The sequence below is a fragment of the Ctenopharyngodon idella genome, chromosome 10, assembly GCF_019924925.1.
Source record: "Ctenopharyngodon idella isolate HZGC_01 chromosome 10, HZGC01, whole genome shotgun sequence".
Taxonomy (NCBI): Eukaryota; Metazoa; Chordata; class Actinopteri; order Cypriniformes; family Xenocyprididae; genus Ctenopharyngodon; species Ctenopharyngodon idella.
The window spans coordinates 48,623,277-48,649,083 of NC_067229.1; the positions used below are offsets into that span (position 1 = coordinate 48,623,277).

At 38.6% G+C, this 25,807-nt stretch overlaps 1 protein-coding gene and 1 long non-coding RNA gene across 2 annotated transcripts in view; one reads left to right on the forward strand and one right to left on the reverse strand.

Moving 5' to 3' along the window:
• The window catches only part of LOC127520501 (uncharacterized), a 28,893-nt gene extending 18,830 nt beyond the window's left edge, over positions 1–10,063 (reverse strand). The window contains exons 1-2 of the long non-coding RNA XR_007932137.1: positions 9,835–10,063; positions 5,822–5,982 (exon numbers count right to left, since the gene is read on the reverse strand). This is a non-coding gene — a long non-coding RNA (uncharacterized LOC127520501). The remainder of the gene's footprint in view (positions 1–5,821; positions 5,983–9,834) is intronic.
• Positions 10,064–10,193: 130 nt separating this feature from the next.
• zswim6 (zinc finger, SWIM-type containing 6) overlaps positions 10,194–25,807 on the forward strand; it is an 88,124-nt gene continuing 72,510 nt past the window's right edge. Inside the window, exon 1 of the mRNA XM_051908619.1 lies at positions 10,194–10,720. Within this exon, the coding sequence (XP_051764579.1) occupies positions 10,294–10,720 (427 nt within the window). The 5' untranslated portion in view covers positions 10,194–10,293. The remainder of the gene's footprint in view (positions 10,721–25,807) is intronic.

The window sequence follows — 25,807 nt, forward strand, 5'->3', positions numbered from 1 at the left end:
CAAACATTCTTCCAAATATCTTCCTTTGTGCACAGCAGAATAAAGAAATTGTATACAGGTTTGGAACAACTTGAGGGTGAGTAAATGATGACAGCATTTTCATTTTTGGGTGAACTATCCCTTTAAGACAAGTCATTTCACTCGGCGGCCATCTTTGAAATGTCTCTTAGGCATGCAAGTGCAGCTCCTATCTCTTCGAATGGGGAAGCATCAATAAAATCTGATAACAATTGTTTCTAAACGCTCGAATCATGACAAAAAACTGAATTTTTCAGGCTAGATCAAGCTAATCCTATAGTGCGTGTCTCTATAGGGAGCACGCGTCTGACTGTTTCTATAGGAACCGGAGCTTTAACGGCCGCTGCAGTGACGCGACGACTTTACCAATCGGCGATTGCCTCTTATTTAGAAGGCGGGACTTATTCCGCCATTTTGCGCGTTGCACTTTCTCCCATTCATAATAATAATGCGAGTGCACCATTTTTCTATATATAAAGTCTTTGGTTAAAACTCACGGTTATGGTAAGGGGCGGGGCATTTCCCAAAAATTCTCAAAGTGATTGACCAATCACAACACACTGCTCCAGCCGACCAATCAGAGCACATTGTGCTTTTCAGAAGGAGGGGCTTTATAGAGACAGGAACTAAACAGAGCGTTACTCACAGACTGGGAAGAGAGGAGCTGAACAATGGAGAATATGAGGAAAATAATGAACAATCAAGCAGGAAAACCTGTTCTAGTAGAGCCCAAAAACAACATCAAGACTTAAAAAAAAAGCATAATAGGTTCACTTTAAAAGCTGAATTATTATGTGCATTATTAAGTTATTGCAAAAGCAAAGACGGATGTCTGAAATGTGCACGTGTGTGTGACTAAGAGTATAAATCAATGCCCTCTCTTGCCCCCTCACAGTGGCACACGCAGGGAGAATAGCTTCTGTCATTATAACTGCTCCATATTCCTGTCTGCAGGGCAAGATGGAACAATAATAAAGATATTCAAAATGAGGCCCATACATTTTCTCCCCAGCGTGATGCGAGTGCACAGAGATATGACAGCGCTGGTCCGATTGCTCGGCACCAGGAGGGGTTACTGGATGCTAATGAGATTCACACAGGTATTTGGGAACAATGCAAAATGTTACTGGTATACCCACAATGCTCAGAAGCTTCGGCTTGCATTCTGTTGCAGCAAAATTAGCTTGTTTTTTTTGTCCCCTTCTCTTGTTTTTAAGAGCAGGTCTGACCAATAGACTCAAGCAATACTTACAGTACACTCTAAAAATGCTGGGTTAAAAACAACAAGTTGAGTTGAAAATGGACAAACCCAGCGATTGGGTTGTTTTAAACCATTGAATTGGTTATTTTAACCCAGCTGTTGTGTTGTTTTAACCCATTGAACTGGTTGTTTTAACCCAGTGAATTGGTTGTTTTAACCCACTGAATTGGTTGTTTTAACCCAGCTGTTGGGTTGTTTTAACCAAGCGAATTGGGTTGTTTTAACCCATTGAATTGGTTGTTTTAACCCAGCTGTTGGGTTGTTTTAACCCAGCAATTTGTTTGTTTTAACCCAGTGAATTGGATTGTTTTAACCCAGCTGTTGGGTTGTTTTAACCCAGTGAATTGGGTTGTTTTAACCCAGTGAATGGGTTAAATGTTTGCCCAACATGCTGGGTAGTTTTATGTAACTCAACTATTGTTAAAAAATTACTGTATTGCTTGCTTAAAATGAACCCAAAATATGTTGGAAATGAACATTTATTAATATGTTAAATGAATAATAATTAAACATTTATTAAATTGCTTTCTAATAAGTGTTCACCTTTCGATTATTATTGTTGCCTCTAGTAATTATGTGTCTGATTTTTGATTTCCAACCTATTTTGGGATCCTTTTAATAAAAATAATAAAATAATGAAAATCTTTTAAATTGAAGAAAATATAGAATTGAGGTTAATTTAATAAATCAGTACTCCCAGTCTCTGTTAACAACTTTTTTTTTTTTTTTTTTAAACAAGCAGGTTTGATATAATCACAGCAGAAATAACAGAAATTAAAAATGTTTCCATGGCAATTAAACTGAAATTAGTTTAAGTTGAAACTACACAGCAAAATCCCCAGAGTTAAATCAACTCCGCTTAGAGTACCTATGGTCCCTCTCTAAATAGTGTTAAAGTAACCCTGAAACAAAGTTAAAGTCAATTGTAGTTTTTGTGTTTCTCTTTTCTGCTTGTTAACAGCAGGTGTTCATCACTAATACTGAAACATCACTTAATTAATCGCTTAATTATCTCATTAACTTTAACTCTGCTTCAGTAGTGTTACTTTAACACTATTTAGAGAGGGACCATATGTACTCTGCGCAGAGTTTATTTTATTCCCCTCTGGGGATTTTGCTGTGTAAAATTATTAACTGAAAAAAAATAAATAAAAACGAAATAAAAATAAATGTAACCAAAATAACAACAACAAAACCTAATAAAATGACAAAAGTTTAGTAAAATTACAAAGAAAAAAATTAACTAAAATGAACATGAAATCTAAAAATAAAAGCTAATTTAAAATATTAATAAAAATAAAATAAAAACATATAAAAAAATAAGGTAACAGGTAGAACAGGTAATTTTTGAAACTTTGTTTTGCATTATGTTTAATCATTGCAACTTTAAATCAATATTACACTATATTATATTATATTATATTATATTATATATGGCCCATGAAGACGGCCATATAGGTTTAATGTCAGTGAGTCTTCTAACTAAATATGACACACCAAAGCTATCATTTGACTTCGAGCATATGCGAACACTATATGAAAAGGAGGAACATAAACACTCACAAATATTCACAGAATCAGAGAAAAAAGCAAGGCATAAAGGCTTGTTGGAACAACATGAGAGTGAGAAAATAATGAACTCGTTAGTTACTATTCTTTTAATCACTTGAACTTCTCTTTGGATAAAAGTTTTGCCAAATGAACAAATGCTGTTTTATCCCTGAAATAGTTATGCTTGCACATGTGACATTTCGCCTGTCATGCTGAAATTGACATGAAACGAGAGCCAGTGCCGTCGTAAATCCGTCGACACACTTTAACAGTAAAACAAAAAGTGTTAGAGTTTAATACCAGCAAAATAGTCTTGCTCTGATGAATATATGTGTGTCTGTATAATTAAAAACATGGGAAAGATCAGAGTACAGGGGACTCAGGCCGGTCCAAATCCCTCGACTCTCTGTTTTGCCAGCTGTCATTTACATGATGCCAAAATGTTGTCAGATCAAACAGATTTGTTTTGGCCAAGTCTGTACGGATCCTTTGATCAATTATCCTAATTAGGAGGGCAGTTATCCAGGATAGAATTCCATATGCATGAATAAAAGTTTGTCCTCTATGACAGAGCAACCTGAACTTTTCAAGAGTAAAGCAACACCTGAATGTCACATTGCTTGCTAAGACAGCTTACAGTGATTTTATATGGACAAACTAATTAGATTTTATATCTGATTTTCTATTTTCACAAGCTGTAATATAAGTCTCTGGTGTCCTCAGAATGTGTCTGTGAAGTTTCAGCTCAAAATACCCCACAGATCATTTATTATAGCTTGTCAAATTTGCCCCTATTTGGGTGTGAGCAAAAACACGCAGTTTTTGTGTGTGTCCCTTTAAATGCAAATGAGCTGCTGCTCCCGGCCCCCTTTACAGAAGAGGGCGGAGCTTTAACATCTAAACGTAACTCTCAGCAGCGTGGATGGCGCCGTTAAACCTGTTCGTTAAAAGTATATCACTGCAAATGTATTTCCAACTTCTGAGTGCAGAACTAAAAAGAACTTCACAGTGAGTATATCAGGGCCTTGAATCACGTTCAGTCTCTCGTACGTTACGTGTGCACGAGCAGTAAGTTGCTGGCTGCAGTTCACTTAACAGCCACCGGTGTCGCTAATAACAAGGGTTTCTGAATTCTACATTAAAGTCCCACTGAAGTGCCTTGAAATGTGCAGCATTATTCAATGTGTTGACGTAATTTCCACTGAAACAGGAAGACAGGACGGGACATATCAAACAGCTCCTCCCCTTTTTAAAAACAGCCAATAGCGTTTTGTTTATATCACAGTTCGGCCAGAGCTGTTGAACTCACTAAAGCCGCAGTTTCCTCCTATCTCTAACCGTTTCTCCTCCTGATCTCCTCCATATCGCTTTGAAATATAACATTCTGTGCAGAATTCAGATGGGTTCGATACGTTTTCTGGTCAGCGCCGACTCGCACATATGATCCACTCTGTGCTATTGTTTCTCTGTGGCAGTTTGCATGACGCTAACGTGAAACCAGACTTCATTCGCCTCAATGGAAAGCATATTTACACTGTCTGAATAGCTTAGCTAATTTACTCATCTCTAATTTACATCTCTAATTTACTCATCTCACTTGCACGAATTCCTCAGTATCCCTCAAAATGAATAAAAACAGAATATTGCACAATGTAATCTTAGAATATTACACAAATCTGCAATAATTAAATACATTAAATTAAACAAATGTACTTTATGTATTTAATCTCACTTTATTAACAAATGTCTTTGATGCTGACCTTCAATGATCCAATTCAACCATACTAATAGCAAACATTACATTTCCTTCAGCCTGAAGCTTATTCATTTCACTTTTGGTGCGAAAGGGTCTTTACATTCGTCAAAAATAGAACTTTTTTGTTGTTATTAAAAAACAAACAAGCAAGCCCAGCCCAGGTGAGAAAAAGTAACGCAAAAGTAATGTATCGCGTTACTTTCCATAAAAAGTAACTAAGTAACGCAATATTGTAATGCATTACTTTTAAAAGTAACTTTCCCCAACACTACTTATATCTTCTAAATGCAAATTTTGTCATTGTTTTGGAGCACACCACCTTATAGATATTACAGTGAGGCTAACATATTCATACTAAAAGCCAAAAATGTTCAATTTTGATTTCATGGGGACTTTAAGACATTTCTCCTTATATAGAACCTTTTTGGCATAAAGATTTATTTAAAGTCCCCCTGTAGTCAATAATTTTATCCATTAAAACTCATCTTTCATTCACCAAAATGACATATTTAAACATTTTTTCCTTGAAAAAAATGTCTTCATGTCTTAAAATAGTTGAATGTAACTCTACACCCTTGCCTCATTTAGTATACGCTGTACTATGAATATGCAAATTAGCCCCGCCTCCACTCACTCGCACCAGCTCAGAGATCCACTCGTTGACGATGTGATTGGTTACAAGATAGTTTGTGACGTCAGTGATTCACTGCAGCTTTAAGGAGAAAATACTCAGCAATGGTGTTGACTGATGAATTTGCACATGGTTTGTCTTAAAGCATATTAAAAACACCACATAGACATATAAACAACATTAAAAACTTGATTTTCACCACAGAGGGACTTTAAAATTCAGTCAAGAACCCTAGAGTTTTAGAACCCCTTTGAACCTTTTTTTTTCTAAGAGTGCCTGGTCTTATTGCAGTGCATGTGCTTCCAAAATTTTTTTACAATATCATGTAAACAAACTTTTAATAGTTTAAACAACAAGCGTTGTTCATTTCTGGAAATATTCAACTGAACCACATGCTTTCATCAAAAACACGGTCTACTAAACGCTACGGCACCCGTATGCCACGCTGCATGTGTCCATTAAAAAATCTGAAATGACAGATGAGGGAAGCTCAAATTGTGCGGACGCTAATCTGAAATGCATTGCATTGATCGGCTGGAGATTACAACATCCCGCCAATGAGTTGCAATTAGTTACATCACATTTCTCAATCAATTAAACTTACCCCGAGGCCACACTTTTTAATATCACCGGTGAGACTCTTGCATGAAATTAAATTAGCGCTCTTTCTCGTTAGGTGGTAAGTTCTTCTTTTGTAGTTTTATCACAGACACCTGCTGTGGTCTTCAGATCTGTCACTGGATCAGACGCAGTACAAGGAATCACCTGGAATGAAAATGAAAAAGACTTTACCCCTCATGGACTGGAGTTAATATGAACGTGTATCCACGCAACTGCAGCAAAGATAAGAGTTAAAACAGGTGAAATATCAAAGACACGGATTGACTCCTAAAATGTGGCATAAAGTTTGCATGGATTTACCTTCAGGATGTGTGGAGGATAATTCTCTGAGCATACGTTTGATCCGTTGAAATTGGGAGCAAACCCTTTACACTGCACATTTAAGATGAATAGATCTCATTTATCTAGCTGTGAAGCGTTTAGCAAAGCAGCATAAAAGATAACATTTGAACAAGGGAAGAAATATTTATAAAAGGGATGATGAGCAATTCCACTCATTTTCTTTTCGATCCAATACCAAATATATCAAGGTCAACTAAACAGTTTTGGATCAGAATTTGGGATCGTTGTTTAGAATAAAAATCTATTAATGTCCATAGTTTTGGGGAACATCAAGTAGGGGTGAATTCAGGTTTATTGGGACACTTTTCCCAGTCATCTCAATGGCAAAAAGTGTCCCAATCAACCTGAATTCACCCTATCCTATACATTCCCTTTAAGTCAGGGGTTATACAGAAGTTTTGAGAGAAAGATTTTATTTTTTAAAGGTTGAAATAAAACCAAATATGTTATCTGAAATAAATAAATAAATAATTATATATTTATTTTGCTGAGCTCTAGCCTTGAGACCACATAATCAAAATTGGATGCCCTCATTGGTCTGACATCATGTAGGTGGGCGGGGCAAGCATCAAACAGGAAGTTGACCCTGAAATGCATGAAGTGACGAAAATGACATAAGCTTTAACCCAAGTTGGGTTAAAAAATGGACAAACCCAGCAATTGGGTTGTTCTGACCCAGCAGTTGGGTTAAATGTTTGCTCAACCTGCTGGGTAGTTTTATTTAGCTCAACTATTGTTTAAAAATGACTGTATTGCTTGCTTAAAATGAACTCAAAGTATGTTGGAAATGAACATTTATTAATATGTTTAATGAATGATAATTAAATAATAAACATTTATTAAATTGCTTATTAATAAATGTTCACATTTTGATTATTATTGTTGCCTCTAGTAATTATGTGTCTGATTTTTAATTTCCAACATATTTTGGGTTTATTTTAAGCCAGACATATAGTCATTTTTAAACAAAAATAAAGTTTTTAAGCATTTTTTTTAGAGTGTAGCTCTTAATAAGGTCATAACTACTATTTTACACAAACATGAATATGATGCACTACTGCAACAAAATCAGTACAAATGTGTTAATTTCAAGTTTCTATTTTCAGAATTTGGTTGTTTTTATTTTGTCCCATGGGACAGCATGATTTTGGGTGATTGGGACAGTGCTTAAATATGTAAGATTTTTGGATTAAAATATCCAATAAACACCAGAACAGTGTTATATATTTTGTTGACTTGTGTACATACATTATCCCAAATGTTTCCAAGAATGTTTAAATCCAGAGAAACAAGCAATTTTAACCAGGACACAGACCGTGTCTGTGCGTCGCCTATAAATGACATCATGCCGGCATTACCCTCGATTTCTCGTTTGGAAACACCAAAGACACTTTAATATATTATGTCTTTTATTAAACATAATATGAGCAACTGTTTGGATACATTCATCGACAGAAAACTAATCATGTTATATAGCTCAACAGAGCAAGTCTTATTGTTTAAAGGGGACCTATTATGCCCCCTTTTACAAGATGTAATATAAGTCTCTGATGTCCCCAGAGTGTGTATATGAAGTTTTAGCTCAAAATACCCCACAGATCATTTTTTATAGCATGTTAAAACTGCCACTTTTTGGGGGTGATCAAAAACACGCCGTTTCAGTGTGTGCCCTTTAAATGCAAATGAGCTGGTGCGCTCGGCCTAAGAGGGCGGAGCTTCAAGAGCTGATTCTCCGGTGTCAGGAGTCAGTCAGGACACACTATGTCAGAAACTGTGAATATATGCTGCATGGAGATAGAACAGGTATAGTTTAGTTTAATTACGGTTATAACTTATATTGTCTTCTTGTTTTTATCCACTATATTAGTACAAGCCAGTTTACCTATGAGTTTTATAACGTTTATTGTACTTCACACAAAATATGTTTTCACTCTAGAAAATCACTGTAAGAGCTGAATAAAACAGTGCAAGTGTGCATTCAAATATTATCCATAAACTCTCTCTCTCTTGCATTATCATCAACATACACAGCGAAGTACACAGAAACACTCGTTACAACTAACAGTAAACAAATATATAAAGACCTTATGCCTTTTTGGGTGGTGCTTAATAAACTGGTAAACTTTATATCCGTAAATCAACTCCAATGAACTGTAATAAAGTGCTCTCACCGTGTCACTCTGGAGACTGTAAGCTGGATCACGAACAGTTACTCATCTATCCTCGAGTAACAACTTTTTAGCACAACCTCTGTTTTGTTTTGTCCCTTTGTATTGACATTCGTTCACAAAGCAGTCCGGTGTGAAATGATTCATGCAGACATAAACTAATTTCAGTAGAGTTGAGGGAGCATTTTCTTTTAAAACAAAAGTAATCCACTTTTTCTTCAGTGGCTCAGATTTAGGGAGGAAATGGATTAATCCATCCATCTACAGAATACCTAAAATGCTTGGGAGACGTCGTTCATTATAGGGTGGTTGTGTACACACACTGCCAACACACATTTATGTGAACAAGTGTCTCATAGTAACCGCCAAGTGAACGCAGAGTAGCATTATTACAATTTTCAACGAACACAAATGTATCTAATATGATAAACAGCACTGCTTTACCCCACATACGCATGACTGGAAGAAGCAGAAGCAGCGACTGCGGCATAATAAAAGCTCCACTGCTCTCGAGATGCGTGTCGCGCTCATCTCTCATTAGCAATCGCTCCAGCGGCCTCGTTTCTGCTCGCACAGCACTCAGACCTGCTCTGCTTCATACTACACTAATGTTAATAATCTCATTCATGAACATTATTTCTGCCCGAGTCCCGTCCTGACTCTTTTCCACCGGCTGTAGACGTGAAGACAACATTTCCCATCATTCTGCAAAATTAAAGCGTCATGAAGCTACGCCTTTGTTTTGAATAAGCGACCTCTAGAGGCGAAAATTACATATTGTGCCTTTAAGAATGTGATTAACCTTGCAATAGAGAACCATTAGGTGCATCTCAATTCACATACTTACAGTATGCACTATTCTATGACATTGTGTAGTATAAATAGTGCAAGTAGTGTGTTGCGCACTTTAAATACCCAGACGATGCACTTAATTAACTGAAAAAACAAAGTGTGGAATGTTGGACACAACTTATGCACTTGACTGTCACATTTTTAATAACATAGCGGAGGGGGAGGGGCTAAAAGACTAACAGTGAATGACAAAATAACCTTATAAAATTCATACACTACACAGTTGAGTACATAGCGCATAAGTACATAGTGTATAGTGTGTCATTTGGGACGCAACTATTGTATGCTCTTTCCCAACCTTTTTTTGGGTCTGTTTGCATAATTTTATGTAATAAACCATTTTTTTCTTACTTGTTTACACTTTTCAAAGACTTTTGGACTTCTTCTACCTCAATTACAGTTTGTACTGTATTGCGGATGCATTTATAAACATTAAGAAATAAAGTTGAGACAGAAATAAACATGGACTCTTAATAATCATGAACAGAAAAAGGAAATTGTATTAAAGTATGAACTAACTTGTGTAATAAATATGCTTACACTGAATGATAATGTGTGCTGTCCCAATCACCCAAATGTTACCAAAAAACGGGGTTTTGGTTTAGTTTGCATAAAAGTTTTCATTATAATATACCTTTGTTTCCTGTGTTCAAATGGATAGGTAACATCTTCGGTATTACAGAAATGTATCACGTGTTGGGCTGATCTCTTATCCTTATTCATTTAGAATGTCCTCTAATCCCTATGATATTTCCTTTATTAGTTTGTGGACAGCTACAAAACCATGAGCTTTTCCAACCTCTCGTGCCTCTTCCTGTTGTGAACTTATGACACTCATTATGACTCCAGCAAGGATTCGCCGACGTGCGAGAATTCCGCCTCCCATTCCTTTTTTAGCACGGCACCAGACGCACAGGCCACGCCCCTTTCTTATTTTGTCTACACAAAGGCCCCGAAGCCCCGCCCTTTTGACCAAATAAGTCCGGGCTGTCCTTACACGGCGAACAATCGATGCACGTCGCAACCTTTTCCTTTCCTTATCCCGTTTATATAGTACGGCGACTTCCGCCCTTGCCGTTAAAGCAGTGCGATCATGGCGGAGCGCGTTCAGCAGCCCCCAGCTAAACGGCTCTGCTGCCGACCCGGGTATAGTACGACATGTAGACAGGGGCAGCGAGCCGGTGGAACAGTATGCGGCGGTTCGGGTTCTGGCCAAGGGGGATCCAGCAAAACCCAGAGCCCCGAATCGCTTCTGGACATTGCAGCGCGGAAAGTAGCGGAGAAGTGGCCGTTCCAACGGGTGGAGGAGCGTTTCGAGCGCATCCCGGAGCCCGTACAGCGGCGGATCGTGTACTGGTCTTTCCCCAGGAGCGAACGGGAGATCTGCATGTATTCCTCGTTCAACACGGGCGGAGAGGAGAGCGCGTCCAGCGGGGAGAGCGTGGACGAGACGCGGTTACCGTTCCGACGCGGCATCGCATTGCTGGAGAGCGGCTGTGTGGACAACGTATTACAAGTCGGTGAGTGCTGGATGTGAACCCGCGGCTTGGAAAATATTTTTATTTATTTATTCCAGTCACCATCACCCAGAAACAGTCGAGAGAAAACGTTCGAATGTCGTTTAAAAGAGGAACACGAGCCGAATGAAAGGGACTATTGAATTTACACCGAACAAAGGGAGGAATACAACGGGTTTAAATCTCCCGACAGGGTTCCGGGATGTCGTTTCGTATTTCTCACTTTGATAGCCGAGTGCTCCGGCTTATCGATACGTTGTGGGAAATTAACGTTCTGAATACATTGTAGCGCTTTTGTTTCTGCGCGAGATAAACAGCGCGGAAGTGGAGCTCGATGTCGCTCGATCCATTCAGCGTTTAAAACACATTTTCTTGTCTTTTTCGTTATTCTGTCGCGTCTATCTTGTGTTGTGGTTCAACTTTAGTCGGTGTAATCGCGTATTAATCGTGTATTTTTACGTATGGCGGTTGAAATGTCAAATCGTACGAAGCTTGTCTGGTCTGTTTATTTTTCTGAAGTGAAAGCGTGAGGGGGGGTTATTGGCGTAGTAAGTCGGCCAACTGCTGGATGTAGAGCTGTCATGTCAACATAAAAAAAAAAGCGATTATTTTTTATCGCTAAGAATAACCAGCCTCTGTTTTAGCATCGAAACGCTGTATTTAGTGGGTGCGCATATCAAATAGCCTATTGAAATTGGCACTTTGTTCCCATTTTCATGTTCGCTTGTGTCTTTTCAGCTTTCTGTCACCCTCCGAAAAGGAAGGGAAACAAAAGCTTCTTTTTATTTTCTTTCACTGCTTGTTAAATGGAAAAGATTTGGGAAAGGGGTGGGAGGAATGGCGATTTAAAGACGCAGTGCCTCTTTTTTAAACGGCCCCTAATGATATGCATACGTTCCAGCTGACCCTTGTGACGTCAGCGTGCGTCGCGAAATTGATTCAGCACTATAAGTGCAACTTTTGTTTTTAAACTCCCTGGCTCTCCACCCTTTGGAAACAATTCAAGATTTTAATCACATTAGTGCCTTTGCTTAATTTGAATTGTAATGCAATCAGCAAGTGTAATTTTCTGCATGACCATTCCCCCCCCCCTCCACGTCCGTCGCCCGGCGGTGCCTCAGCTGGGCTTTATGCCCTCACCCTTCAGCCAAAATGGGATTCTGCTCTCAGCAATCCTGTGTGTCTTCCCTGCCCGGTGCCTCTTAAAAAACGGACTGGCTGTCTCAGAAGATCAAGGGCTCTTGCCCTTTTTCCAACAGGCTACGTGGAGCTCTGCTTTTGATTCGCTTTTTTCCCCTTTGTGTGCGCCTCATTCCGAGCTCCAGCGATGGGAAATGACAAGCCTCCATGCACGGGGAGGGTTTCTTGGCTGATTGCATCCCAGTATGGAATGCTCTGCAAAAATAAAGCCAAGCAGCGATAAATAAAAGATGCAATCTTGCGACGCAGGCAGGGCCGGGGGGGTTGCTTTCAGCAGACCCGGATTAGCCCCGATAGGTAGGGCTCACCGTGACGAACGAGCCGAGACCGAATTCAGGACAGGAATTTGTTTTCCTTTCTGTCATATGCAGTGGGAGGGGACACAATAAAGCGATGTATTTCTCATAAATGTTGGCAGTTGTCCACGTTGCTCTATATTTACACACCCTCCTCTTTTGTGTGCATGTAGGATGTTGCATGCAGCAGTGATCTTGGGGGAAAAGAGTGTGTGTTTTCATCAACAATTGATGTAGGAGCACACTGCGGGTCCTCGAAACGGAGTGCTGTGGAAACCAGCATGGCATTATAGCTCTGGGAACAGGGTTGCATATGCAAACGTGATAGAGGTGTTGCATCCTCGTATTGATCACACCGAGCCACGACACTGTTGCCTGAAAGGTCACCGGGTTCAAGTTCAACAGCCGTGTGTTATGACTTTATTAGGCTGCCGATCGGTTATTTAATGCTGGAGCTTTTTGCTTGCAATATGCTCAGCTGTTAAAGATCAATTGGAATTAATAACAGATACAGTGGGTCATGTGATGTGCGTCCTTTGATGTGTAATAAAACAACAGAGGCGGCTGCAAAGATCAGAGGTCAACGTGGTATATGTCACTGCTTTCGGTTGCCGTAATAACTTGACAGTTAAATCTCAAAGCGACCCGAGTGATGTCATTTTCCATTATTATACTTTGAGTCTGTTCTCGTTCTCGGAAATACTCGAGGTTTTTGAAATTCTAGCATTGTAGATGTTAATGGCAGAACCATATGCGAGTCCCAGAGGTGTATTGATCAGATAAAAGAAGACGGTGTCGTAGCGGCGTAATGATATAACGGGACAGAATAAACTGATTTGTTTATTGATCTCGCATCAGGGGAGACGCAGATTTCCATCAGCCTTATTAACCCAGAAAGGGTGTGTGTGTGTGTGTGTGTGTGTGTGTGTGTGAGAGAGAGAGAGAGAGAGAGAGAGAGAGAGAGAGAAGGAATGAAAAATAGAGTGCATGTGTGTGTGTTCCAGCTCACTGAGCCAGTGGAAAGAAAAGCCTTATGCCTGCGTTAACATTTCTGTCATTCATACACAGAAGTGCAAAATTTAAGATGTGCAACTTAAATCTTGCATGAGGCTGTTGCTTTTGGGGCCGTCAGGAATGCCATGTGGAAGAGAGCGTTTAAAGGCTGTAGATTTGAGGTCAGTGTGTCTCTCTGATTGCTTTATGATGCTTCATAAGACACGTGACGTGTGTTTACTTTTTTTTTTTTTTTTTTTGCCATCCAATCACACATCTGAGATGTTTTGGAGGAAGATACCAAGATTCGTTTTTCTCACTTTGTTCCTGGAATAATATATTCCTGCACTATATAACATGTATACACATTTTTTATACACATAGTATACTCTACTGTATCCCACAATGCAATATGGTTGACTTGATTTACCACTGAACCACATATTACTTCCAAAAGTGGTCTTTTTCTTACTCACAATAGGATTAAAAATGCAAAATAAGAGTTTATTTCTTAGATGTGTTACACTACACATTTGAAAAGATTGTGAAATAATGTTCTTTTTATTTAAAAAATAGAATGCAGTATTTCATAATTAGTAAGCTCATGTGATGCAAATAATTTCTCAGGAATTCTGCGTATTATGCAAGAATATTATTTTAGATATGTTGATTATTTGTAATTTTGCATTAGTTAGTTCACTTCAGAATGAAAATTTCTTGATAATTTACTCACCCCCGTGTCATCCAAGATGTTTGTCTTTCTTTCTTCAGTCGAAAAGAAATTAAGTTTTTTTTTGTGGAAAACATTCCAGGATTTTTCTCCATATAGTGGACTTCAATGGGGACCAACGGGTTGAAGGTCCAAACTGCAGCTTCTACATGATCCCAGACAAGGAATAAGGGTCTTATCTAGCGAAACGATTGGTCATTTTGGTCAAAGACTGGATTTTTTTTCGATCAGGTAGGGGAAAAGTGATTTCAAAACATTTCATCCAGTTCTAATTTGAGTTTTGGATGCTGTGAATGTTTAGCTAAAAAGACTGACACTCCAGTTTAGCGTTTATAGTCTCTGCCGTTAAAAAGACAAAGTTGACAATTCTGGCTATACTTTCGTTATTTTAATAATTTCTTTAATTTTAATTTATTTATTGATCACTCTGGGTTATCTAATTTAACTATTTGTGGCTTGTGTTTTGAATAGGCCTATATGTTCCCCTGCACTTTGGGCATTTTGCACTTGTGACTTGATTATTTAATTTTTTTTTAAAATTATTTTTGTTTATTAGAACGGTATATTCTGTTCCAATTCAATTCTGTAAATTAATTTTTGATTGTTTTTCGGTGCATCAATGTTGCGCTGTAGAGTTAAAGCTTGCTCGCACAGGCAATTTAGCCGATTTAATTTAATTTGCAGACATGTGAAATGCATATCTGCAGTATATTTTTTTTTTTAGGTTTATTAATCCGAAATGTTTTTATAAATTTTCTTCTATATCTTTGTGTGGTGACTATAGGCAATCTGATTCGACTATGGAAATCTGTAGTCGGGGACACCCCTATACTTTTTAACCACAAATGGTGGTCTTGCACTGCTCTGTGATATGCCACACATTATGTAATCACGTTGGAAAGGTCACGTGTAACGTAGGCGGAAGTACCGAGCAAATGTGTGTATAAAGCGAAGGTGTGAAGATTAAATCAAACGGGCTTTACAAAAAAAGGTAAAACAACGATGTCGGACGATTTTGAAGTTTGAGATGGAGTTTTTCGTCCTACCTACTTAACACCTTTCCAACGTGATTACGTAATGCGTGGTGCATCGTAGAGCAGTGCAAGATGAGCATTTGTGGTATATACGTTTTTATTTTTATTTGTTTAGAAAATGACCAATGGTTTCTCTAGATAAGACCCTTATTCCTCGTCTGGGATCATGTAGAGCTCTTTGAAGCTGCACTGAAACTGACATTTGGACCTTCAACCCGTTGAACCCCAGTGAAGTCCACTATATGGAGAAAAATCCTGGAATGTTTTCCTCAAAAACCTTCATTTCTTTTTGACTGAAGAAAAAAAAACCCACAAACATCTTGGATGACATGGGGGTGAGTAAATTATCAGTATATTTTAATTCTGAAGTGAACTAATCCTTTAAATCAGATCAGTATGGTCTGACTGGCAATAAACGCTATGTTTTCCCGATCAGCTTTGAGAAGTCAGATTGACAGTAAGCCTACAGATTTGCACCATGTATTGAAAGTTAGCGCTCCACCCACAATGCTCTTTGATGTAGTTTGTGGTGGAGGGCGTAAGCTGTGCTCTCTGCTGCAGGGTCTGTGCTGTACAGTATTAGACTGTAGTTTTCTTCACACGCCTCATACTTCAGTTAAAATGGTTGCTTAAGCAAGTCAACAAGAGCTTGATTACTAGCATTACCGGTCAAATAAAAGCCAAGCGATTCATTCTTGTGGAATTCGGTCCGTTCCAGAGATCTGGATAGCTACGTTGCGAAATATCACATCATTTTGACTTCATTGTGAAGTTTAGCCTGAATGTTACATTCCAAACTACTACTGTGACCTAAAGCACTCAATTTTAGGAAAGGGGAAACTAGAAAGCAAATAAAGCAAGTCATCCTACTAGTTTGGCTCTTTTTAACAGGTTGATTCTTTGTGTTTGTCAATGCAAAGATGGAGGATTCTGATGTTGAACAAGCTTCTTTCTTTCTTATGAGTTCAGAGGTTGTTATCGTAATGATGTGATGAGCGTTTAAGTGATGTTGGTCAGAATAAAGTGGACTTGCTGGGCATCTTCATATTTCTTTCTGTCCTTTTTCACTTCCCAATGAAGATAGGAAGCTTTTATAGTACAAAAAAAGATGCATTAGGTGTGTAATCGATGCCTTGTGTTTTAGTGTTCCCATGCTTCCACAGAGAATGATGAGAAAATATAGTTCGTTTTGCTTTGAAACTAGGGATGCATGATATATCGGCCACCATATCGGTATCGCCTGATATGTTCATTTTTAATGTTATCGTTATCGGTCCGATAAGAAAATTTTGGCCGATATATTAAAGCTAATAAATAATGGATTATTTCCTTCAGCTGAAACACTTCAGATACGAAACTGTTCACCATGATGGTTTTGAATTGCTTGAAATATGATTGAAATCACTTCAAAAAGGAAAATACAGTGCAACGTACAGCGCAAGTCTGTCATATAGGCTACATAATATTATAATGAGAACATTATAATTGTGTGCTTGGGACATGACTTTTAATGGTGAGACTTTTGTTTTTGTAATCAGGCTCTCAAAAATTATATAAAAATTTTGATTTAGATTTATTGGCCAATATATCGGTTATCGGCTTTCAAATATAAAGAATTATCGGTTATCGGTATCAACCAAAATTGTCATTGGTGCATCCCTACTTAAAACTAGGGATGCACTATATATCGGCCACCATATCGGTATCAGCCGACATACAGTATATGTTTATTTTTTATGTTATTATTATCGGCCCGATAAGAAAATTTGGCATTAAAGCCGATAAATTATGGATTTTCTTCAGCTGAGACACTTCAGATGCAAAATGTCCGCCATGATGGTTTTGAATTGCTTAAAATATATGATTGAAATAACTTCAAAAAGAGGAAAATACAATCGGCTTTCAAATATAAAGAATTATCGGTTATCGGTATCGGCCAAAATGTTCATATCAGTGCATCCCTACTTAAAACCCTACTTAAAACACTACTTAAAACTAAATTAGTGCGATATCTTTTGGCAAAACTCATGATCATGATCAATATCGGTCAACTTCCGATTTGATTTCCAGGATTTGTCATTTTATAAGAATCAGAAGTGTTTTATGAATTTGCAGTGGCTCATTTTATTTTAATAGCTGTCAAAAACTGCTAAAAAGATATTTTTCTTTTTGTTTTATAAGGTGAATTCAGAGTGTTAAATTATTTTGATTATTAATATAAGTAGATTTAACTATTTATTGAACTTTGGTTGCCATTTTATAGAAGAAATTAACTACTTGAGGCTGTACATGCAAGGATTTTACCCTAGTAAAGGGGGTTTGCGGCCGTGGAGAAATCACTGAAACTCATATCTCATATCCTTCATGAGATAAATGAAGTGCATACAGTAAGCAAGTCATTTTCTGTAGCGTTTGACCTTTTTCTGGAGGATCGTAGTGTTTCTTGGTATGGCGAAATCTGTGCGCACTTCAATCTGAGAGTCAAGTATCTGGAGAGGATCAAGGAGTTTGACTTCCTCTCGACAGGATCACGGCACAATGACAGGCTGCCCTTTTATCATTATTTAATAGTCGCCCTCCTTGTTTCTGCCTTATTTTCAAGCCTAAAGCAAGACGTTACTCAGTAGCCACTTTCAGGCCGTGATTGACTGGAATGTGCTCCGCTTCCCAACATCTACATACTTGAGCAGCATCCAGTGCCCTGGAAGGGTGGCGCTCCTCTCTGAGTGGAGTTTGGTCACAAGGCCCTGGGCCTTCTTTAAATGAATAACACCACTTATCGATTGCAACCTTTGCATTTTTCACTCTGTTTTTATAATGGAGATGCATCGGGATTTTCAGCGTTCTAGTGTAGACTTTAGCATGCATGTATCCGTACTTTTTACATATGTTGACAGCTTGCTGTTGCTTTATTCCCGTGCATGCATACGGCCAAGCCGTCGTCTTTGTTCTTCAGTTTAAGATCCATATGCGGCCCATCTGTGCATATGGTGTTGTCATATTAAGTTTGACTGCCCAGCGAATACCTTTTGAATCTCACTCTCCATTATTAGTCATCTTCAAGGTTATAGTGCGTTCCGATCCTCAGAATTCTCCAGAATCGGCACCAAAACCCTCGTCTGTGAACATCATGAAGCTATAGGTGTTTGTAGATGTTTTGGATTGTGTTCAGAGGAGCACAGGCTGAATGAAGACACACATTATTTCCCTTCATTGTCTGAATCAATACGTTCAGCTGAAGATAATGGGTGACGCACGGCAATAAGCGATGCGTTTTGCGTGTTGAAAGAAGCTGCTGATGTGTTTTTCAGTGCATTCGTTGGGTGTTTATCAGCATTACTTTCAATGCAAATGGAATTCAATGTTATTGTTACAGAATCAATTTTTACTCTAGTGGCGGTGATTGTCAAGTCTGTATCGAGCTGAAGTGGAGAGTTCAAGCACACAAACCTAAGGCCAGGGTCGGTGATTTCAAAAGGTTATTCTTTAGTTTTCTTTCATGGCTACTGATTTCTCCATACTTATCAAAACAATACGTGAGTTACTCAAGTACCTGTGGTTTATTACTGTTTTTTAAAAAAATGACATATAGTTTGTTTCAGCAAGTGTTTATTAATTGACATCCCAATGTTTTCATCAGTTACGGGTTTCATTTTGAATTTAACATGGGCAAAGTAGCATTGTAAATTGACATGCAACATTAATAACCTTAACATCCAAATATTTTGAATAAGTACTTACTTTGTGACCACTAAAATATAAGCATAAATGTAATCCAGACGTACTACATTCGCCGTGTTATCATTGTCATGTGACCTACCAGCATCAGTTGCATCGCTTCACTGCCATTCACAAATCCTCCCCTGTGGCCTCATGGGATAGTATGTAAATAGTATGCATTATGCAATGATAAACATTTCAGATATGCTACAGTCACATGACATCACATTGTGTGCTTAATGTAACAAGTGACAGTCATCCTGTTCTCCTCTTTTAAAGTATTATTTTGCATTATACATTCATGTTTGTGTACAAATGCCTTTTTGCAGACAAATCAGTTGTTGTTTATTGATAAAATAAATGCTTGGTTAAACTGTGACTGCTGACTGATACTATTTGTCACATGGGAAATGGAAGGCAGAGTCGAGCGCATTGCATTGTGGGATTTAGTGCCCAGTGCAGTGCTGTTTATTATGACAAAAATAGTAGTATTCCATGCACAGTATACACTACCAGTCAAATGGTTTGAATAATTAAGAGTTTTTAAATGTTTAAAAGTCACTTTTTGATGCTTAATATTTTTGTGGAAACCATGATACATTTTTTTTTTTTTGCAGGATTCCTTGATGAACAGAAGTTCAAATAGAATCTTTTGTAACATTATAAATGTATTCACTGTAACTTTTGATCAATTTAATGCGTACTTGATGAATAAAAGTATTAATTTCTTATTTTTTTTTAATCTTTTGAATAGCAGTCTGTCACAGTTTCCACAAAAATATTAAGAAATAATAATCATAAATGTTTCTCGAGCAGAAAATCATCATATCAGAATGATTTCTGAAGGATCATGTGACACTGAAGACTGGAGTAATGATGCTGAAAATTCAGCTTTGATCACAGGAATAAATTACAGTTTCGCATATATTCACATAGAAAACGGCTATTTAAAATTGCAAAAATAAAAGCCTTGCTGAACATATTATTCTGTAATTATTCCAAACTTTTGACCGGTAGTGTACATGGTGTATGGAGCAGTATGCTTTTCTCACACACTTCCCCTTTAAGAGATTTTCTGTACTAACCTTCAACATGCACTTGGAGCATGGGAAGTCTAAATATTATTAGCTCATTCTCTGGTTTGTTTCACAGGGAGGCGTTTGATGGAGGAGCGAGCGTCTTTAATTGCTTTTAGGGCCGCAGCTGTATGGGTTTTTTTGTTAGTTAATATTTAGTTAATCTCTAGACTCCAGACCTGCGGGAGAGTTTTCCAGCACCTCTTCATCCATCTTGCGCTGATCTGTATTCCTCCAGCACCATTAACCTTCACTGAGGGTGAGGAAGAGGGGGGCGAGGAGTTGAGTTTGTGGGGGCAGGGATAGCGAGGACTCTCTCTGCTCTGTTTGTTTTCCATTACACGGCGTTACGCCCGCCTCGTTCTCCTGGCCTGCGTTCGCGGCAGACATCAGGGCTCACCGCAGGTCCATACGGCACCGGGCCCGATAAAAAGACTCGGAATTGGACCCGAACGCAGGGAATTACCTGGAAAGCCAGATTGCTTGTCCTGTCCCTAATCCAGGCTACAGCGAGACCCTGGCAGTGAGTCTGGGTTTGGACGGATACCCCGAAGCGCGCTGACGCACAAACCGGCCGAGTCTCGCAGGGGGACCGGCCTTAAACGTAACGCAACCTCTCGCGCTCCATATGTTGAGGGACGGCGAGTGGGTTATTTGTCCCGAACCGTCCACGAGTCCCTTGTTTCGAAGACCGATCGGTCTTCATTATCTAAGCCCGCAGCTGAGACCTGGAAACGGCGTGGTGATGAATGAGACCTTTAAGCTCACATTAATAGCTAACTATTGCTCATAAGGAGCTTTAGATTGGCGCTCGCTGCTTGATTGGTGCGCCGCTCTCCACTAATGTCTTTGTGTGTCTTTGAAGGGGACGGAGAGAGGCTCGGTGAGAGCGCTTCGAGTGCTTTGGAATGCTAAAGCAACCATTTTTTGGGTTGCTCAATGGCTGTTTGGAGGCCCCTATGTAAAGTGCTGCAGGCTTTGACATGTAAAGTCCATTGAGGGATGCAAAGACATTGCAAATATAGACCCTAAACACTGTCCTGCCTCATCATGTAATCAATATTTCACCTCAAAAATCTTTTACTCATCCTCAAGCTCCAATAATGACAAATAAAAGTAGTCCTCACGATGTTTTCTCACTCCGCTGCAGCTCTAATATCTATTTTGCACATGCTTGTATTTATAATTGTCAGATTATCAGTGAATAATTGTTTAAGTTTAGGTGTTTTCTTCACACAAAGCTATTATGAGTTCAGAAGAATATAGAGGTCCCTGGCTCAAATTGTTGATTTCAATTTTTTTTTTTTTCTGTAGAAAGACAAACATAAATGGTGATGAAAGCCAAAATATTAAATGTCACAGATGTATATTCACTATTTTGTAGAGGGGGGTCAAAATTACCATTTTCAACTGAGATTTGGAGCCAAATTTGAGGGGTGTAAAAATGACTTTATAAAGATGGCAGCATCATTATCTTATTTTTACACAGAGATTGGTAGGTCTATTAGTAAAATCTGTTGACTTCAGCCATCTTTGTTTCATTATATGCCAACAGTGACAGTTCAAAAATGGGAAAAAAGCACTTCTTGTGTGCTTTTGCCTCAAGTTTGCATGACTGTAACTCAAGAAGTATTAAAGATATCTTAATAACCTCTTAGATTCTGGTTCTTAACAAACTTTCCTTTTGGTATCTTCATTTTAAAGCCCCTCGATGGTTCAATCCCAGAGATATGGAGATATTAATGTGGCTCCATGAGTAAATTGTACACATTTTCACTGGTCGAAAAACAAATGTGGGTCACTTTGCATACAGCTGAAACTACTTTCTTTTAAAGAGGAATATCTGAAGAACAAATAATGTTAAAACTAGAAATTTTAGACTTTTTTTTTTTCTATCATCTCAATTGTATAGAACATACTTGTCTGAGTGCCATAAATAATAATTTTCCAAAGGTTGCATGTCTGTAACTCTAAAAGTATTCAAGATATTTTAATATTCTTCTAGATTCTCATTCTTCATAAACTTTTCTTTTGGAAACTTAATTTTTTAAAAAGGCCCTATATAGTTCAGTCGCATAGATATTGGGACCCCAATGTGACTCCATGTCCAAATTTTTACCCATTTTCAATGGTCAAGAACCAAATGTAGGTAAACAGCTGATAATTATTGTGTAAATATACATCTGTGACTTAATATTTTGGCTTCATCACTATTTATGTTTGTCTTTCTACAGAAAAAATATTAACAAAAGCTGAGGAAGTTTATGAGATTTGGCTGATTTGACAAGGAATAATGCTATAAGTATGCAAACATAGTTTTTTTTTTTTTTTGTCATGTTTTTTTATTTTTGATGACAATATCCTTTACCGTTCAAAAGTTTGGGGTCACTAAGATTTAGATTTTGTTAAGAGATTAAGTATTTAATACTTTTAATTGACTTTACTTTTAAATAATTAACACTTTTATTCAGAAAGGACTTCTTAATCTCATCAGAAGTGACATTTATAATGTTACAAAAGATTTCTATTTCAAATAAATGCTGTTTTTTTTTTTTTTTTTTTTTTTTTGTGCAAAGATTCCTAAAAAAAATTCAAACAAAAATATTAAGCAGCATAAATGTGAATGATTGCTGAAAATTCAGCTTTGCCATCACAGAAATAAATGTCATTTTAACATATAATCAAAAAGAATAATATTTCACAGAAAGCAGCTCTGGTGAGCAGAAGAAACTTCTTCAAAAACATTAAACAATCTTACAGACACCGAACTTTTGAACGATAGTGTGAATTTACTCTATTCCATCATGTCACATTTATTAATTTAAGTCAGTGTTAATTAAGAAATAACAAATGCAGTGTTTTAGATTCTTTGTTTTTTGGTTCACTCATTTTCTGCGGTCTAGTGTGTCTTTACAGAAAGCGTGACTTGCACATTCTGACTAGTTTATAACCTCATAACCTCATTTTGTGCAGATGCAAGTTGTAATATTACGCTTATGTCATGTATATATCTGATTAATCATATGTATATTATTCATTTGGGGAATTAATTAGTAAAGTGCCTCAGTTTACCGGTTTCAGCTCGCACAGTTCAAGCGTCTCAGTCCTCGTCGTTGACTATGATTGCATTATTAGAAAAACTAGAACTATTTCTTGATTTTTCTTCTTCCAAAACGTTGTTAATATTTGGCAGTGTTATTTTGTTTTTGTCAACAGAATGTTTTAATTAAAATATCTGGTAAAACTCTGGACGTCTGGACTACTGTTATTGTGCTTTTTGTTTGAGTTTCACTGCTTTTCTTGTATGTTGACATTCTCCTCAAGCTCTCCTTCAGTGTCTCACGATGGGCCGAAATGAACACGGGTTTGAGGGCGAGTAAATAATCACGTGATTTAAATTTTTGGGTGAACGCTCCCTTTAAAGAAGCCAGCTGCGAGTGTGTAGAGGAGGAGCTCGATGCGGTACGTTTGATGATGATGACGGCGGGCTGTGACAAGGGGCTGTTATTTCCCTTTTCTCTTGTTTTTCTTCTCTTTGTCTAAGCGTGGTTAACCTGACCACGGAGCAGAGCTAGCAGCTGTGCTCCTGACGATCAGTTTCAAAAGCAAACCCGGGTCACCACTTATCCACCATTTCCTGCTGCAGCTCCCCCTTCTGGGACCCATGTGCTGGATAGACTTACACACACACACACACACACACACACACACACACACACACACACACACACACACACACACACACACACACACACACACACACACACACACCTCCTCCTTCCGTCTGCTCGCCGGCTTTAATGAGCTATGAAGAACAGGACGCTGAGAGTTTAACCTTCCCATTCAAACGGCCCGTCTTTAGGTAAACAAAACAAACGCAGGCTCCTTCAGGGGCCGCACATGCTCGCACAGGCCCTCCATGCCCCATGCGAATCGCTGTTGTTGATCCAACGCCTCGCCCATCTCCGTCTCACCCTTCAGCCGCCCTGGCGAGAAATGAGCGCCAGTGGGTGCAAGAACCAGAACATCCTGAAGTCGAACAGGTTGAAAGCGATCACGAAACGCATGGCTGGTGTGTGTGAATTGAGCCTGCTTACTGTAATGCATGTTTATAGCTTTGTGAATGATCCATCAGTTATTCAAAAAAATGTGATTGTTATTATAGATGTAATATAAGTCTCAGGTGTCCTCAGAATGTGTCTGTGAAGTTTCAGCTCAAAATACCCCACAGATCATTTATTATAGCTTGTCAAATTTGCCCCTATTTGGTTGTGAGCAAAAACACGCCATTTTTGTGTGTGTCCCTTTAAATGCAAATGAGCTGCTGCTCCCGCCCCCTTTCCAGAAGAGGGCGGAGCTTTAACAGCTCACGCTTCGGTTGCTCAACAACAACAAAGCTGGAGAATCTCACGCAGCCAAAATGAAGACGGTGTTCAGCCTTACATTGTTCAAACCGGAGTCGACACTGATGGAGAGACTCAGGAAGAAGTTACAATTTTTTGGACGTTTCTGAATGGTTAGTGGATAAATTTATGTAGTTGCTGTGGAGTTGATTCAACTCATCCACTAGCATGTGCCGTCATGTTAATCTTTTGTGCAAATCCAGCGTTGAATTGACCCTCGTTTGTGAAGCAGCCCGACGTAAAATGACGACATGGCAACAACAACTCTTCTATTTTAGATTTTTTTTTTTTTTTACACTCGTTTTTAGCTTGTTTATACTTAAAAACAGTGTAAAAATACTCATATCGTCTTTATATCTTAGGCAGTGTTGCTTTAATTAAATTTGTCTTGTTTTAAGGGTTTCTTGCATATGTCCTTTAATGTTATTCACAAAAATGTGCTTGTTATTGTAATCTTTAATCAGGCTTTAAGGCTCAGTATCTAACTTTAAGGCTGACATGATGATGATTCTCTGTAGCAGAAGGTGCTGTTTTATTGTTTTCGCGTGTGTGTGTGTGTGTGTCTGTGTGTGGCGGCATGTTTTCCCATCAGGTTTTGAAATGAGGCTGCCAGACGGGGGAAATGGAAACGCTGCGGCACTGCGGAGGCTCGATTTGCTTTCTGAGCCAGAGTATGCAAACTATTGACAGGCCTTTATCATTTTTATTTACTGGAGCGCGGGAGGCAGGAGTGTGTGTCAATTCGCTGGCAGAGCCCAAAACCGATCGAGATTTATGGGAGCGTAAGCAAGACGAATGGACGGGCCTGACTTCCTCCGCGGAGCGGCAGAATATGCCATAAATGACATATTTAGCACTGCGAGAATTGGGCGGCATCCATTAATTTAGCGTGGATATTGACAATGCCGTGAACACAGGTGGAAAGAGGCTAGTTTTGAACTGTAATAATGATTGTAATTCCATCCGCAAAAGGCATAACGCTACAAAACAGAATAGGGCCGCTGCGTGACAAATCATCCGTGCCAAACCGTCTGTGAATTACACCCGGAGAAAGAAAACAAAGGGTTGGGAGTGTTTGGAAACGCATTTATTTTCACGTCAGTTCACCAGCTTGTAATCTGACTTAGTCCTACATGATGGAATTGTGCAAAATTGCTTGTAAAAGACACCGTGATCCTTTGTTTAGTTTTGCAGCCTCTTGCCTAACCAGAACGATTAGTCTTTGTGTTTGGGATGAAAGGTGAAGCCATCGGCGCATTAAGTTGACGTTAAGTGAATGAATTGTTCGAGTCGCACTGTAAGATAAGCGAATAAGTCATTCTTTGTGTTTGACTCAGTTACAAGCCCGCTTTTGTGCCTCATAAGAGTTTACAGCGCCCCTATAAAACCAGCCAGTGAGTCAGTAACTGTACAAAACCTGGTCATATCCTCTAAACGAGTTTTTCTGGATGAGGAGTCATTTAACACCAGGCCAGAAGTCTTTAAGAACTCCCCAGTAAGCATTTTCTTTCAGAAACACAAGTAATATGTTTAACGTTAGGGAAAATTGGTCTGCGGTCGTGCGACAGGCGGCCACATTGGCATGGCAGCCTTTTGCAGTAAGTCTGCTGTGACTTTGACACGCTTTTTAAAAAGTTC